We start from the raw sequence: 18,628 nt of genomic DNA on the forward strand, positions 1-18,628 counted from the left end.
GACAGCAGCGCACAGACAAGGTACACCACCAGAACCCACATGCGGCTTGACTGGTGCCCATCACCGAATATGCTGAACCACAAAGTGCTGGATTAAATGCTTCCACCGTTAATGAGAAGCAGTACTAACAAATTACTATTCACTTGCTTAGTTAAGCTGTTCAGTAATAACTAGGGAGTGAAAAAATTTTGAGGGTTAAATCAGCTCTAGGATAGACTCAACAGACCTCTACATACTCTGGCTGCTTACTTGAGTTGAGATATCTTCACTGGGTTGCCCCTGATTTGATACTGTTGTGTTAACTGTATCTCATTGCACTTAGTCGTACACATAAAATGTGACCCAATCGCAAACGCAAGGCAAAAGTCAATTTTTTTTAAATTTTAGCCTGTAGCTAGCTAAATGAAACTGTGAATTTTAAGGTCCTTGTTAATGTCATTGAGCAGTAATACTAGTCAGGGCGGGGTGGAGGTTGATGACACGTGTACATTAACTCTAATACTAAAAAACCAATTAAAAGAGTTAATTATAAACACTTTACCTCTCATTCATATGAGCCAATTTATTTCTGGTGTACTCATCACCAAAATCAGTTATCACCATATGTCTGTTGAAGATGTTTAACACAGCACCAATATGCATCTGATCTAGTGTTATGGCATTGATTTTTGTGCGTTTCAAGAATAATCGGTTGGTACCCATGTCATGCTGAAATAAACAATGAAGATTTAAAATTAAATTATAAATATGTACATACAATTCATGAAGGAAAATAACTAAATAGGTATACCTAATAGTTATAAAGACTACAACTTAATACCCTGATAAGGAAACATGCCAAGTATCTATAGCACAAATATGTTCTACCCTGGTACACTATTATAACTTTGTAAATTTAAAAACCTGTAAATAAGTATAAAATATTTTTTTTAACTCAGAAGGCAACTAGGCATGTCTCTGAAATGTAGCACTTGAGGTGGAAGAAGGTAAAAACATTGAACACATTTTATTTTGAGTTGTGGCACATGATCGATCATCTATCCATGTACTGTCCTTGGAGTTGACCCCACTGCAAGATTTAGTGCTTTATGTACAAGGAAAAGTGCAGTAACATGATGTCCCTGTATGACAAAGTTCACATTGAATGACTGCATGAATGAATTAGGGCAATCTTCATCATCCTTGGGTTGCAAAATATTTGGGTGCGAGCCCACTTTAAACAAGCCTGTTGCTGTAAAAATAGCAAGCCGAGTGAATAAGTGCAAGTACAATGGATAATGCTGATTTAAAAGCCCCTATAGCCCCTGCAGCAAGGCATCCCTGAAAACCTAAGAAACACACGGACCAACCTGCTGCGTTTCCCCCACCCAAGTCCAGCGGCATAGTGCGAATTTTTAAAAAATGGATACGCATATTCGTAGAAAAATTCTGAAACTATAATCTCGTAATCTTATTTATGATGTATGTACTATTCCTGTGATTACGGTTTACACCCTATTTACTGTCTTCAGTATTAACCATGTAAAAAATTTCAGGTCTACAAAAGTGGCACTGCAAATATTTTTTAAAATAATATTATTTTTATTTTTGTTTGTTATCAGTGTCTACATTTAATGCTGGACGGATGATGGTTCGGACCACTGGCCTCCAACGAAGATGAACCCAGTTAGTATTCTGGCAAGGTCAAACCTGGATTTATCGTTAAGTGGGCAACATGATGGATGTTATCACGAGGAGTTTCACCCTATATATACATAATGCCTGTTCAATGAAACTCATTGTTTAATTAAATCCTCCCTCTCATTACACTAATTCACCATTGAAAAGTAAAGGCCCTATTCACAGCTTCTACATAATGCACTTTGGTTTCCTATCCAAGTTCAGCACTTAATAATTTTGTCCTTCTCAACTTCGTTCCCTTGTGCCAATTGGTGGACAAACATAATTAAATAGGCCACTTCTACTAGATCGACAAGAATTACACTGAACTCCTGAAAGATTTCTTTATGTTAGAAAAAAATTACCAAAATGAAAAAAAAAAAAAAAAAAATAGCATACCATTTCAACAGCACCATCAGAAAAATAATAGAACAACAGAAATCTTCTAGTTCTTTCAGATATTCTTTCATCCCATTTTACAGCAAAGGAGTACCGTTTGTATTCATAACTGGACTGAAACAAAATAAACAAAAAACCTAAACACATCCAAAAATTACAACACAGTATTTATTTCTATTCTAAAATACCAAGAAATTATAAAGAGGACTCGGATCAATTGATATAGTAAAATAGAATAACTTGTTACTGCAGTTATTAAAATAAGTGTCTATATGATAGCTAGTGTTGCAAATAATCATGAAGTTTATCATGTTGTATTGGGTGTGGGGGTGAGGGGTGGGGGTGTGGGGGAGTAGGGGTGTTGGGGAGTGGGGGAGAGGGGTGTGGGGGAGTGGGGGTGTGGGGGAGTTGGGGAGTGGGGGTGTTGGGGAGTGGGGGTGTGGGGAGTGGGGGGTGGGGATGTGTGAGGGAAATATGAGGGGGGTGCGTGTGGGGTGTGTGTGTATGTACTACATGCATGCACACACAGAGGCTAAAATGATTAAACTTTGTACAATTCCTCTTTATGTTGTAACATGGAGGTATTTGTTTCAGATACTTATTGAACTGCTAGAGAAAAAAGTTACACTTGCAGAGAATAATTTTCAAAATGTACCAAAAATAATAAATAAAATTAGCAACTTTAATATGGTACCTAGCACAGTTATAAACACAAAAATAGTTTCAATGTTATACATAAACTATATAAACTGCAAAGAAATACAGTTATATTGATTAGACATTATTGATTTATAACTCTATTAATCAGCTTATAAAGTTATGCATGAAAATAGTAGCTAGCTCTAATTTTAATCAATTAAAGTACAGTGATACACTATGGTGATAGATCTTTCAATATTTAGGTTAGTAAAGATGTATGTGGTTAAGTGTAAGACAAGGTGGTATGCCTTAACTTAACCACTTAAAATAAAGCATTAAATAAATAAAAAAAAAAATAAATAAATGAATAAAAATAAAATAAAAGTGTAAAAAAAGTGTAAACATGAGTAACTGACTTATTAGAATGACTACAACTTCTGTTTAGAAGCAACTTTTAAGTCACACTTCCAATTACATCAATCACTGCTGAAATGTATTAAGTACTATAAAAAACCACAATATGCACTAACCTTTTGCAATAACATCAAAAATGCTACGACAAAGAGCACATGCTGCACATTTCCACTCTGCAGGCAAAAAAAAGTACATAACTACAATATTGGAATTAATCAACTATGAATAAAATAAAACAAAAAGCATTAAAACCACACACAATTTCTACAATGCCAAAACTATACATTCAAACTACATCAAAACAACATATGTTTAAAGTAAACTCAGTACAATACAGCGCTAAGGCCTACATTGAAAATCCCGTAAAATTGATCCATTAATTAATTATTTCTCAATGAAATAATTAATGATATATTTGTACAAAATGGTGGGAAGTAATAAAACATGAAATATTACGAAGCATAGTTCGTAGTATGACTGTGGTAACCAGGAAAGTAAAAAAAAACCATGTACAATAATTAGCGGTACAGGAACCAACGAAGACTATGAAAGATGCATGATCAGGATGATACGGACATGTAGAAATAATTACAAATGAAGGGTTGCCATGGAGATTGTTGGAATATAAATATGGACTGATATATGAATTTTAATTTTAATTTTCAATAGCTTAAAATGAGTTAACAAAAATCACAAATGACAGGACAGCACACCAACTACATTTAAAATGAATATAGATCAGTGCAGTAACTACTCAAAGAAACACCAACGAAAGAGGACAAATAGCAATTCAACAAGCAATGATAATGGTAACAATTTTTTTTTGTTAAAACAGGGTGTTCACACAAACTGATAAAAAAATTTCTCTGACTTTTCCCTGATTTGCGATAACCAAAATCACAAATATCGCTGACAATTTAAAAAAAAAAATAATTAAAATATTTGTGATTTTCTTAGAAAGAAATTATAAAAATCTAGCCTCCACCATTACCATAGCTCATCTAGTTCCACCAAAACCTTGGCCACACCGTTTCATAGTGTGTGTGACTATGCACTAAAACACCATGTAAAAAATTACTTTCACAGTCTGGGTAAATGCAGACTGGAGCTAAGATTTCCCCCTTTAAATCACTGGGGTATTTCCATTACTTTTACAGGATTTCAAGTACGTTCCCTGACTTTCCCTGACAAATTTTAACTTCCCTGACAGTTCCCTAGCTTTCCAGGATGTAGACACCCTGCAAAACTTAAAAGGGTAAAAAATACAGAAAGTAACACATTTCAAACACAAATGACACAAGGAAAATAAACAACAAAGTAGGACAATAAAAATAAAGGACACATGACTTCACGACATTTCGGGCCCTGGACTGTGACCCCTTCCCCAGGCGAGACACTGGATGCAAGAAACAATTGCAGTAAATAATTTGGAATAAAAGGCGGAGGATGGGAGGCAGGGAAGGAATAAATGGGAACGAGGGAAGCACGCAGAACAGAGGCGCAGACTGAAAGTGACGATGGAGGAATAGCATGGAAACAAGGGGAAGATGGTCACATTTCACCAGCTATGTCGTTCACGGGCTGGATGAGGTTGATGAGATGTGTCTCCATCGTTTACAACTTCCAGTAAAAAGCTGCAGGCAGAAGTGCAAACAAACAAACTCAAGTGCAGAGTTAATAACATAGGTGAGATCAGGAAAAAATAATAAAAACAGAATTATTGGTAAATAAAAATATTAATGGAGAAAAAAAAAAGATTTTGGTGACAACTTCATAAAACTTGCCACAGTTCGTCAACTGAGATTTCACTACTGATCCTGCAACACAGCTTTAAATTCCCCTTACAATAAAAAAACAGAGAGCACACAAGAAAGAGAGAGAGAGAGAGAGAGTGAAGTATACAAAGGGGTGGGGGAAGGGTTTTTTATATTATATTATATTATATTTTTTATTTCCCTCTCTGTAATAGTGCTCTGCTGTATGATGTTATACTTCCATGTTAAATTAAGTTATTATTATTTGTTCTCTGTTACTATTCACGTTAAACATGAAAAATTGTGAACCAGCCTAGTGCTGAATTTTGTTTGTTTAAAATAAAAAAATACATCTGAAAATTATCATAAAATTAACAAACCAATTATTGATACACGATTAGCTAGTATAGTGTAGCATGAATCTAAGTTAGCTTTGTCAGTCTTAATATTCCTTGAGACACCTGGTGAAACAGTCTCATCTTATCTTGACCAGAATGTCCAAAATTAAGAAATATAATTTTCATCAAACATTTAATTTTTCTTAATACCAAGTGTGGCAACACATTTGCAACACCTGGGCCTGACACATTCAATGGGCTTGTGTGTTGAGAATCATCCCACCTGACGAAAATTACGAAAAACTTCAAATGTATTTTAGTAGAAATGCATATGTAAAACATTGATGACACTATGTAATCTAGTAAGCAAGCTTCAACAAATTTACAAACTATTTAAATATGCATGCACAGTCTCATGCACCCTTACTTGAACGACTAAACATACAATCAGAGATTACCAAGCATTCCAGTACATGTGACTTATACTTAAAAATAATGATAAAATTCAGATCAGGGTTTCTCTGACTTCCTGCGAGACTACAAGAAGTTTGTTACATGAGGAAGGTGTCATTTTCCGGAAACTGTTTTACTATTGTTGCGATATTTAACACGTATGATGTTGGTTTGCAATAGTCATGTGTGTTGGGAGCAATTGTTAGGCCAACTGAGCATCAATAATTAATTTGTAGAATTTTATAGTTATTTACTGAAGTGAAACTTCTTTGGGCGCGATAGGAGTAAAATTTCATAGCCCAATTTTAATGCAATGTTTTCGTAAAATATTGTTGTGAAACAATTTCTGATGTTAAACGGTTGCGGACGGTGCAGAGAACTCGTTCATTGTTCGGGCTCCACGTGGTGGCGTGTGGCTCAGGTTGAAACCCCGCCGTGCTGCAGGGATAGGCGGGTCATGCCGGTAGGGCCCCTGCCTGCGCCTGACGCCCCCCACGACTGTAGGGAGTATTTGTGCAGAGGGCAACACGATGGGGTTGGAGTTTATTGTGCACCACGCCAATGGCCATCTTCGCAAGAAAATGGTGTTCTTTTAAGTATGTAGGTATTATTTTAGCTGTATAACTAGATTATTTTCTGCTAGTATAATGCTTTTCACACTTTAGTTTGACAGAGTAATTATTTGTCAAGTATTATGATTTGATTAACTATATCGCACACCGTATTATAATTACGAGCCCACGAGCGTGTAAATATGTTGAGTCCAACTAAAATAAGCTAGTTTAAAAAAGTTTAAACAAATCACGTACCTACAATTTTAATGGTTTTTATTTGCACGTTGTGGCAATATAGTTATAATGTAAAGAATTACTGCGAGGAAGGTCCGTGCCGTTTAGTTTTCGCATAGCGGAGTGGCGGACATGTTACTCATTATTCATTCATTCGACGGCAGAACATTATCAATGACTATAAATACATGGCAGTATGTCTAGGTAGCCTATTAGCAAAATCTGTTGCACTATATTTCAATGATATGGTGATATTTGCAGAGCAACAAAATAAGTTCAGAAAAATTCTTGTTCACATCTAATCTATAGGTACATAATATAAAATTAAATTAAAAACTAATTTATTATAAACACTTTTAGCTTTGATATTTACTAAATAATTTCTTTAAGGTTTGAGTATTTTATCAATGAGTAATTGATTGATTGATATTTTATGATATCCTGATTGATTTTGAATTGAGTACCTAATCATTTTGTTAGTTCATGTTTATTTATTTATTTCTATTTGAAACAAATTAATAATAATTACAAAAAAGTTAGGATTCTTAAATACTTGAAAAAGAAATGAAAGCCAAAATGCCTGCACTGTATTATCTTGTTATCAAATTGTATAGGTAAATGGTTTTGTTGAGTAATACTAAGATTATAAATGTGGTTGAGAATAAAATTTATTGAACTTGATTTAATGTTTAAATGTGTATGAATTAATTTTAGTTAGAATTGCTTTAATGCTATTGCAGGTGTCCTGAAATTCTTAATACAGTGGAACCTGGATAATTCGAACTTCTTTAATTCGAAATCTTCTTTAATTCGAATTTTCCTCTTGGTCCCTAGCATTTTGTATCTAAACAATGCTAAAAATTGTGGATGATTTGAATTTTATTTTGGATAATTCGAATTTTTGGTGAGTCTAATTTAGTGAATAAATTATAAACTACGGCTCAAAAAATTGTAAATTTATCGGGAAATACGTTTTACAAACAATACTCGGCAAAAGTTAAGCGTTTGACCAAATGCGCGGTAGCTTGTAGTGTGATGACTCACCCTTCCCCTCCCGCACACTTGTGCCGAGTGCCGACCGCCTGCGCGTAGCAACAACACGCAGCAGTAGTGTCTCCAAGGTCACCCCTCCCCACACTCACCGCTCTCCACTCCGTACTGTACAACTGTGCATCGTTCTGTGTATCGTCTGTTTTGTAACATACAGTGTACTGTAGCTTATTTAAAATTGTCTTATGATGTGTGATTACGTGTAGTTTTTACGTAGTGACGTTTAGTGAGTGAACTGTGAGAGTAGCAACCATGGCGTCGACCTCGTCTACAAAATCCCGTGCTTATAAAACTTTGACTCTAGCTGAAAAAGTAGCGGCGATTAGGGAAGTGGACAAAGGCGTGAAAAAGAAATTGGAAATCGCGAAGGACTTTGGGATTCCACCCAACACTCTATCCACTTTCTTGAAGAATAGAGATAAAATTCTCAGCAGTGCAGAGGAATTTGATAAAGACCGAAAACCACTACGAGAACCAGATAACCCAGACGTCGACAATTGTGTTCTTAAGTGGTTCAAGCAAGCCAGAGACAAAAAAATTCCGTTGAGTGGTCCCCTAATAAGGGTAAAGGCCGAGCAATTCGCTAAAGAATTGGGCAAACAAAATTTCAAAGCTAGCACTGGATGGCTGGATGGTTTCAAAGAACGTAATAAAATTACGTTCAAAGCAGTCTGTGGCGAAAGTGGGGCAGTGAACCAGCAAGAAGCCGGCCAGTGGAAGCGAGATTTAGAAGAGATGATCCAAGATAGAGAACCAAACAATATTTTCAATGTTGATGAGACTGGCCTTTTTTTTAAATGCACACCGGACAAAACATTGGCATTTAAAAGCGAAAAATGTCATGGTGGAAAACTAAGCAAAGAAAGAGTGACGCTTTTAGTCGGAGCAAACATGGACGGCTCAGAAAAGCTGCCCTTGTTGATGATTGGAAAATCGGCTAATCCCCGTTGTTTTAAGAATGTCAAGTCGAAACCGGTGGATTACGTTAACAGCTCAAACGCTTGGATGACAGGCGACCTGTTTTCAAAGTGACTAATAAAGTTGGACAAGAAGTTTATTAAAGAAAAGCGTCAGGTGGTCCTCTTCATCGACAACTGTACTGCGCATAACACCATACCAGTGTTGAAATGTGTTAAAGTGGTTTTTTTCCCAGCCAATATGACATCTGTTGTCCAGCCAATGGACCAAGGGATAATAAAAAATTTGAAACATTTCTACAGAACCTTGCTGGTAGAAAACATACTGTCCGGAGATGGAAACGCCCTGAAAATAAAGCTCGATATTCTGCAAGCTTCCAGAATGTGTAAGCAAGCGTGGGACAGAGTGAAGCCAGAAACAATCAAAAACTGTTTTAAAAAGGTAGGTTTTGTTAAAACCGAGGACGAAACTGTGGAAGCCACTGAAGCGGAAGCCATTCCAGCAGCAGTCGACGGCTGGGAGAATGTGGGAGCCGACCCGACCATCTCGTACGAAGACTTTCTCAATGTCGATGAAGATGTTGCGGTGTGCGGTGACGTCACTGACACCGAAATCATCGCAGAGGTGCTCGGCAGTGAGAAGCAAGACGATGACGGGGAAGGTTCGGAAGAAGAGATCGCTGGAGTAGAAGAAGAACAGGTGCCGAGTGCAGCTGACGCCATGAATCACATAAAAGAACTTAGACGTTTTTTTGAGAGCCGAATTAATGTAAGTGATTCATACTTCATCTCTTTGAATAAGTTAGAATCTTTTGTAATGGCCGAGAGCCTTAATTCGAGAAAACAGGCCAAAATATCATCTTTTTTTCAAAAACAATAGGTTGTTTTTATGTTTCAGTTCAATAGTTTTAAGGTCATTTTAATATGTATGTATCGTTTAGGCATTAATCGATGTATTTATTCAAAAAATGTCAACCAATAAAGAGTTTTAATAGAAAATATGATTTTTTATTGTTTTGGCCTTATTTATATTACGAACTTCCTTAATTCGAATTTTTGGATAATTCGAAGTTTTTGACTGGTCCTTTGAGGTTCGAATTATCCAAGTTCTACTGTATAACATTTTATAGGTAGGCTACTGTGGTTATATCAACAGTGAATAATATTAATTTTAATTAATCATTATTGATTTATCAATAATTATTGATATCCTGAGCAGTTATTTTAAGATGATTAATAATTTTGTTAATTCATGTTTATTTAGAAAAATTGTCTTCTTTCTCTTTTTTTTCTCTTGCTGCCGTTATACCCCTTCTGATGTACTTATAAGTTGAGGTTTGAATTGGCAAAGAAGTTTCATTTCTCTATCAAATGTACTGAGTTACATTTTTTTTATATGCTGCTTTCAAACATAAAAAGTTTGGTTATGTGATGTCAGAAAAAAAATAATTAAATAGTCAAAAGTTATTATTTCCTGTAAAGCCTATAAATTAAATTTTTTGGTATAATGTAAAACTGCACTAGTGAAAAATTTCTGATAATTTTGCAAGTGTTCAAGAGTGTGACTCCATGACAATGAATCCAAGGATTCCATTGGTGCAAAATATTCACTATTTGGCTTTTGTTATGAATGGTTGTTGGTGGTTGTGAGCAGGAATTTTTATAGAAATATTACCTGTGGATTGAAATGATTTTGCATACTATTAATACTTAATAGAATTTATTGCACACCTCATACCTTTAATGCATGAACCACCGAAGCTGAGATATTCAGTGACACTGAGTTTACCTATGCATTGTTGAGATTGTTTGGATTTTAATATTGGGTAAGGTTGTGCACAAATAGGTAACTGTAACTAAGTTAGGTAAGATCAGTGCCATTTTAAATGCACTAATTCAAAGAAAATTGTGGGGGTTATGTTGTTAAAAACAAGAAAATACTGATGTAAAATTATTTAAAACACTTATTGTTACAGTAATTTGAATAGTTTTATGCTTTTTAACCGTAGTTTCCCTAAACTTCATTCCCCTCCTCACTATTAAGTATGTACTTATATAATAATCTAGTGGCAATTAAAAACAACATTTTTGGGCTGAATATCAAGGAAAAATTTTAGTACATACACACATATATATATATATATATATATATATATATATATATATATATATATATATATATATAGGTACATACACATACACATATACACACATATATATATACAGGAACTGGAAGTAACGCGCTACTAGTAACGACGTTATTTGTAACAGTTACATTTTATGGTAACGATCGTGGTAACGCAATATATTAAGTTTTCAGTAACTGTAACTGTAACTGAATTACATTTTTCTGCCCTAAAGTAACAATAATTGTCGTTACTTCTTGCGTTACATTTTTTTAAATGTATTTCTTATTGAACGAACAACGATTTGTTGATTTTTTCAAACCCAGAACGAAAATCCCGACAAGCATATTATTTGCGATGGTATTGCTTGTACTTGTAAAACTGCTGTTGGCTAGCCTGCACCTTATTTTGATTGTCACTTATTTAATATTTTCGACATGCGGGTTTACTAATGTGTTGTTTAATTAATTAACCTACCTGTGCACATGCGCAAAAACAATGACAGAATCTAATGAAGCGAGAAGCCGAGAAAGCAGTCCAGAATTTTCGTTGCCGTGGACTTCATATTCTAATTTTTTCGAAGTTCGGTCGAGTGATAAAAACAACCTTATTGTGAAGTGCTTGTGTGGTTCTGCGAACAATTTTGTAGTGTGAACTAATTACTCAATGTAATTTAAGACCTATTTAAAAAATTTCAGTTTAAATAAACACATATCTTTACTAAACACAATATGTTTTAATAGCTTTTAATTATAACAATATTACGTATCACATTTTTAGTTTTTCACAAAGTAACTGTTAAAGTAACTTACAGTTACTTTTCTCAGAACTGTAACTGTAACTGGTTTATTTTCAGTAGTGTAACTTGTAGTTGTAACAGGGTTACATTTCCAATGGAGTAATTGTAACTGTAACTGAGTTACTTTTTAAAAGTAACTTTCCGGTCCCTGTATATATATATATATAATATAAATTTCCTTTTAATGGTAAAGCAGAGATTCTAAACATTCACTATTCACTGGTATTACAAATATGGTAACCAAAAGTAGCCTGTTCAGCTAACTGGAAAAAAAAAAAATTACACTACACCTGATTAACAAAAGAGGAATATATTTACCACGTATGAACAAAGACAAATCAATCAAACAGCAAACTGGAGGATTGAAGAGGAAGCTATCAGCTACAAATAACCAGAAATAGCAACAGTAGTGAGTAAGGGCAGGCAAGGTCCCGGGTAGGTTGCGCAAGTACTGAGAGGGGTAATACTGGAGCACTCCCCTGCTCTATGGGATCCGTACACAGTGGTGCCTGAGAGAGAACTGGCAAGAGTAGAGGAGAACTGCTAGGTCGCCACGGGGAAGCTGCAGAGAATAGAGATCATAAAAAACTAATGAAGGAAATGGAGTGGGAGATAACAAAAACAAGTGGTCAGAGAGGCTATTGAGAATGTGTCAGGAAATTAATGGGGGAAGGCATGGGAGTAGTCTGGATTTGTGTAAGGGGAAGGCCAAAGGGAGCTATAAGAATATATTGCCGCTTAGCAACAATAACACTTAATCAACATTTCAGTAACTTTACTGGAGGGTTAAATAACTCCTTATTTTCAAGAATGTATAGTGTGTATTTAATGTACTTAATGCAATTTTCATTTTAAACTCACATTTTGAATACTTTTTTTTACTATAAAGCATTGGTAACCAACGACACTCATCCTATTACCTCAGCACGGAGCCTACTGCAGTGTATGTTTTGTGCATTTAGGCAATTCCATTTCTGTGCGATGGTGTCATCGGTAAATATGTAATTGGGCGGTATTTGCGAAAAAAAATGTTAAAAATCCGAAAATACTTTTATTCTATGCTCTTTAACTTCCTCTTTTCATTAAAAGCGGCGGAGGTAAGAAATTCCAAATACTTTAGGAGATATCGAATTTTTAAATTTCATCATATGTAATTGAGCGGTATTTGCGAAAAAAAAGTGTTAAAAATCCAAAAATACCTTTAGTAGATGCTCTTCAACTTCCTCTTTTCATTAAAAGCGGCGGAGATAAGAAATTCCAAATAATTTAGGAGATATCGAATTTTTAAATTTCATCACAATTATATCAGTGCATTCATGTGGCATTCCGCATTGTTTCTTGTTTACGAGTATCTATTTTTTTATTGGATAATGATGTCACGTGATTGATCGTGATAGGCCAGAATTCAAATGAACCAATACGTGATTATTTAGTTCATTTATTGTTTTGAAACGGTGTTTAATTACCGCCTTCTACTTAGGCAAGTTTTTAACGTTTATAATTTTAAAGTCTTATTTTTTATTGTTGCACAAGTAATAAGTAACAAAAAAAAAATTACGTGAGTTGTTTCTGTTCATCCTTTGTCCCGGTTTGTTATGTCAGGTCAGTTACATTATAAATACTTTAAAACTAAAGAACCATTGAAATAATTTCATATTATTTCTAATGTATGCTTAGTTTCAAAGTATTTATAAGGTAACTGACCTGACATAATCGACCATTTTCATTAATTAGGCATTGAGGCATTCACAAACACACTGCAAAATAAAAAAAATGGCGACGGTCGAATGATAAACACAGGTCTTGTATGCAAAATAAGAACGGCGATATCTCTTAAAGTATTTGGAATTTCTTATCTCCGCCGCTTTTAATGAAAAGAGGAAGTTGAAGAGCATCTAATAAAGGTATTTTCGGGATTTTAACATTTTTTTTTCGCAAATACAGCTCAATTACATATGATGAAATTAAAAAATTCGATATCTCCTAAAGTATTTGGAATTTCTTACCTCCACCGCTTTTAATGAAAAGAGGAAGTTGAAGAGCGTCTTATAAAGGTATTTTCGGATTTTTAACATTTTTTTTTGCAAATACCGCTCAACTATATATTTACCCCAAAAAGTCAAAATTCATTAAAAATGTCAGGTGGTATTGTTTGCTAAGTGAAGAGATTTTGGATAGGTCTGTTTATGAGGGGAGTCTTTGGGGTCTGGTTTGTATGGAATACCACTAGTATTAAAGTCTTGAGAGCAGATCTGACATGAGGAAAGATCCTGTAGCTAAGAACAGTTAGAGAATGGAATAGTTTGAATGAGGAGTGTAAAAGCAAAGGATGTGTGACACATGAAGGTAAAGGTGATGTAGGGAGGATTGCTTGCCACCAGGCGTGTACTCAACAGCCGAATTCATAAAAATAAGTTAACTTTTACTGACCAAACCATACAAACGAGTTTACATTTACAGCAAACTGAGCGCTACCGCAATGCACAATGTGCTGAGTAATCTATTACATCAATACTGTCGATTTGTCTGCCCATAGAACTAAATTGATCTGCATGATTAATTCATTAACTACCTAATGACATAAAATTTAAGAAAAAAACTTTTCTAAGTTTAAACACTCACCATATTTTTGAACGAGCTTATTGTTTACAAATAATATATTTAATTTTTACGTAAATACAACTTTATTTATTCCTATATTTTTTAATTCTAGTTCGCACATGAGATGCAATTGAAATTAGATGGTGTGATTTAAAAGATAAATACAAATAATAATCTCCAAGGGAGATGGTCCATTCGCTTCTGATTTCGACCACTTACTATGCGAAGGTATAAACATAAACAATACGTTGATAAAAAAACAGCAAAAAAAAAAAGCAAAACAAAACATGAGCAGGCAACCATGATGGATTTTAAGAATATACCCAAGGTCAATAGAATATACCTTAATACAAAAACATTACCCAAAACAAAAATACAATTTATTTTTTACGTATTTCTGTTATCTTTACAACCGAAAATAAAATAAATCAAAATTCCTTAAAGTACTTATTACATACACAAAACAGCATGTTATAGTGTTGCTTAACTAGAGGTGTAAAAGTAACGAAAAAATGTGTACCCGTTAGTATTCGTTACTATAACAATTAGTACTCGTTACTTTCGTATCGTTACTCGTTACTTCTGATACCGCATGACATGGCACATGCTATGTTATGTAACAGCATCGAATCGAGTCGTATTTCGTACGCGTACAGTATGACGTCGCGTAAATAAAAATAAATCGAATATAAACAATTTAAAATATTTGATAATTAACAGCAGAAACAATAAACTCTCATTAGAGCGGCTTTATTATAATATATATTTTAAGATAAGAACATAAAACGTGAAAATACGCGATTATAAAAAACAAAAACATACATATTTATAATTTGTAAAAAATACTTTCTTACGTTGTTTCTGTTCGAATCTAAAACTTTGTCTACACACACAATACCTTTAATAAACAGTAAAAAACTTGGACGACGAATTTCCAAATTATACTTTTATTAATAAACAAACATCGTTCTTTGTAACGAATACGCGCGCGCATGCGTGAAACATACGAAAGATGCGAGTAACGAAATGCATTCGTGTGTAACGTTTCGTTACTCGTTACTAGATGCCGCACCCGTTACTCAGTAACGAATACATACGGTTTGCTACAGCTCTATGCTTAACGTAAACTGCTTTAAAACCACTACCACTACATTAACAAACACACATTCGCCACGAAAAAACATATTAAAAAATTCAATTCAATAAATTAAACTACATCTCAATTACACCCAGCGATTGCTGTATGATTTCTTTACATACTGTAATATCCACTTTTAGCTGTAACTTCGTGCGCCGAAAAATTGCAGCAGCACCTGCGAAATCGGCTATGAATTTACCAATATCTTAATTTTGTTTTTGAAATTTCAACAGAAAATGAGGTGATTGGTATATGGACTAACTGCTGCAACTCAACTTAGATTATGTTTTAGTTTTGCTTAACAGAATTTTGCATAGGGTAGCAGTGGTGATTGCATTACTGCGACTTAATTTCGTACAAAACTTCATAAAACTGTTAAAATATGAAGAAAAAAGGTTTTTTGATCGTTATATGAAGTCAGGCGCGAAACATTTTACCATATCATATCACATAGCGAAGCCAGCTGAGTCATCTCATACATTTTTTTTTTTTTTTTTTTTTTTTTTTGGATAGTGGCCTACAGCATGAAGCCCACGGCCATAGTTCAGAGTGTCGGGAGCATGTTAATCAGAAGAGGAGACTAGAGAATAAACTACATCTTCTTGGTAGAGGCCCGTCTACCGAGGGTGGAGTAGGCCGTGGAGCATGGAACAAGGAGTTAGGGAGGGCCAGCCACCAAGGAAGTTACAAGAGCAACCCCAGGGTTACAAAATGATGCCATTGGACAAAAAGTAAGCGATGATTGCCAAATATGCAGCGTGGGTGGAGGTGTATACCATATTAGGGTATGATAGTGGGGACGGCAATTCCAGTTCTTGAAAAGTACGTAGGAGGTGCGTTCTCGCACTCAAACGGGGACATTCCAATAAAAGATGCTGAACATCTGCGACAGGAGCCCCACAAGGGCAGGTCGGATGGGGTGTCATGTTCAGTCGACAGAGGTGCTCTGGAGTCAGAAGATGCTCGGACCGAAGACGGAAGGACATGACCGCCTGACGGCGAGAAGCATATGGGGGAAGCGTTTTGTAAACTGGAACCGTAGAGGGATGGAGAGAAGGGTAGAGCGATGAATGCGTGTGGGCATAAGCAATCCAATCCTGGAACATAATCTCCTTGAAGTATCTCTTCACGAGAGGGAGCAGAGGCTGGTACGAGGCGGGTTGTACTAGGTGACCGGTGGATATGGCTAAATTGGCCATCTTATCGACAGTTTCATTTCCCCCCAAGCCAACATGGCTGGGAACCCAAAGGAACGTAACAGGGCCCGAATGTGGTTCAATTTGAAGGCAGAGGCGTTTAATACGTAAGAGAAGCAAGTCGGAGGTCTGATGAGAAGAACAGAGGGACGTGAGAACGCTGGCAGAATCTGAAACAATCAAGGGAATGGGAACCACGTGCGACAGAATATATTGTAAGGCCATAAGTATTGCAAGCGCTTCGGCATAGTAGATGGAAGTGTAATCAGGAAGCCTGTAAAGTCCAGATCGACCGTGCGAGGAGTCAAACCATGCGGCACCCACACCATCCTGACGTTTAGAGCCGTCCGTATATATGCGAGAGGCAGAGGGGTAGGATGCAAGAAGTTCCAAGTATATTTGCCGAAGCACCGCGGGGGGTTTGTCTTTATGACCCTCAATACGAACCAAGGGGACATAAGTAAGAACATCAAACGAGTAGCAGTATTTATAACAATACAGTCCGGGATCAATGGATCGAGCAGCAGTAAGAACTGGAGTGGGAATGTCATATAGGGCGTCCATAGCCCGTCGTAAACCTGGCAGCCTTACGATACGAAGGTGAACCCAATGGCGGGCATATAGCATACGGCGAGATAAGGATAATGGAATAAGGCCTAGTTCAATGTACATATACATGATAGGTGTGGATTTAAACGCACCGAGGATGATTCGCATAGCATTATTCTGAAGTGTTTCCAACCTTTGCAACTGGGAAGTGGACGCATGCATTAATACCTGGCTACCGTAGAGAAAGATCGGTCGGATAGTAGAAATGTAAAATGAGCGAAGACTACGGACATCAGCCCCCCAAGTTTTCCCCGCTAGAGCCTTAAGGAGGTGTAACCGACGAGAGCATTTATCAATTACATAATTAATGTGAGCGATACCGAGCATTCGTTGATCTAAGAAAACACCAAGGTATTTGATGCACGTGACTATAGGTAAGGGAACACCATCCAATGAAATAGCATGAGCAGGCGTCGTAACCCGTTTTCGTGTGAAGTGAATTATCTTCGTTTTCGATAGGGACAGACTGAACCCATGCGTTCCCAACCAATGTTGAGCCTTAGTGAGTGCAGCTGAAAGAGTAGTACTAGTGTCAAGAATAGTAGAACCACGATACCACAACACCACATCATCGGCGTACGCAGTTAATTTAGCCGAAGTTCCAATGTGAAATATAAGGTCTTGAGTATAGAGAAGGAAGAGAAGAGGGCTAAGAGAGCTTCCTTGCACTAATCCCTGGGACACCTGGCGGGTGTAAGGTGCAGGTCGTACCATCCGCGGTGTATAAGTACGAGAAGAGAGTAAGGCAGAAAGGATCCTGATAATCTGACTAGGAAGTCCTAATGCATATAGTTTCGAGTACAGGATGGGAAGTTGGACATTATCAAAAGCCGCAGATATGTCCATGAATATGGCAGAGAATATCTCTTTACGTTGAAAGGCTAAACGAATTTGAGAGTAAAGGGAGCAGATTGCATCTTCAGTGCCCATACCAGAACGAAAGCCAAATTGTTCTGGACGAAGGAGGTTATGATACTCGAACCACCACACCAACCTATTTTTGAGTAACTTCTCAAATAATTTAGCCAAGCACGAACGGAGAGCGATAGGTCTATAGGAGGTGGCCTCAAGAGGAGACTTGCCTGGTTTAAGTATCGGAAGGATGTAGAATTCGCGCCAGCTAGGTGGAATAATGCCAAGCCGTAGAATGAGGTTAAAAATGTGCAATAAGAAGGACTGCGCATTTACAGGAAGATGACGGATCATACTATAAGTAACCAAGTCCGGTCCGGGTGCAGAATCAGGCGTAGTCTGGACACATTGAGAGAGTTCTGAAAAAGAAAAGTCTTGTAGGAGCGAGGTACAGTCCTTATCCTTTGACGTGGGGCGAACCGGAGGAACGTCATCGAGGAAAGGCGGAGGAGAAACTGTAGGAGGAGCGACCAGTGACATGAAGTCATGGAGTAAGTGGGGAGGCAGAGATGCCCAGGCCGTGGATGTGAGACTATGTCTAAAAGTATTAAATTGTCGCCATAACGTTTTCAGAGAGGTAGAACGTGAAAAAGATTCACAGTAAGATTGCCAGTGAGCTTGTTTACGTTTTTTCCAGGTTAACTTAGCAAATGCTTGGGATTTTTTAAGAAGTATAAAGTTGTCCAAAGTAGACCGTGTTTTGTACGTCCGTAAGGCGTTTAAGCGCTGCCGATTGGCACTGGCACAGTGTTCATCCCACCAGGGAGCCTTACTTTGTTTATGTACAGGACCCTTTAACCGGAATGGCATAGATGCGCAAGCTGCTTGGAAGAGGT

General features: G+C 36.5%; 1 protein-coding gene across 2 annotated transcripts in view; it reads right to left on the reverse strand.

Annotated features, from left to right (window-relative positions):
- The window catches only part of LOC134533216 (nucleoside diphosphate kinase 7), a 31,059-nt gene extending 16,833 nt beyond the window's left edge, over positions 1–14,226 (reverse strand). The window contains exons 1-4 of one of the 2 annotated variants that reach the window (XM_063370609.1): positions 13,959–14,226; positions 3,228–3,284; positions 2,059–2,172; positions 542–708 (exon numbers count right to left, since the gene is read on the reverse strand). In XM_063370609.1, the coding sequence (XP_063226679.1) occupies positions 542–708; positions 2,059–2,172; positions 3,228–3,284; positions 13,959–13,961 (341 nt within the window). In that variant the 5' untranslated portion in view covers positions 13,962–14,226. The remainder of the gene's footprint in view (positions 1–541; positions 709–2,058; positions 2,173–3,227; positions 3,285–13,958) is intronic. The other variant, XM_063370610.1, reaches the window with a different exon arrangement.
- Positions 14,227–18,628: the final 4,402 nt, after the last annotated feature.

This window comes from Bacillus rossius, chromosome 6, assembly GCF_032445375.1.
Source record: "Bacillus rossius redtenbacheri isolate Brsri chromosome 6, Brsri_v3, whole genome shotgun sequence".
Lineage (NCBI taxonomy): Eukaryota > Metazoa > Arthropoda > Insecta > Phasmatodea > Bacillidae > Bacillus > Bacillus rossius.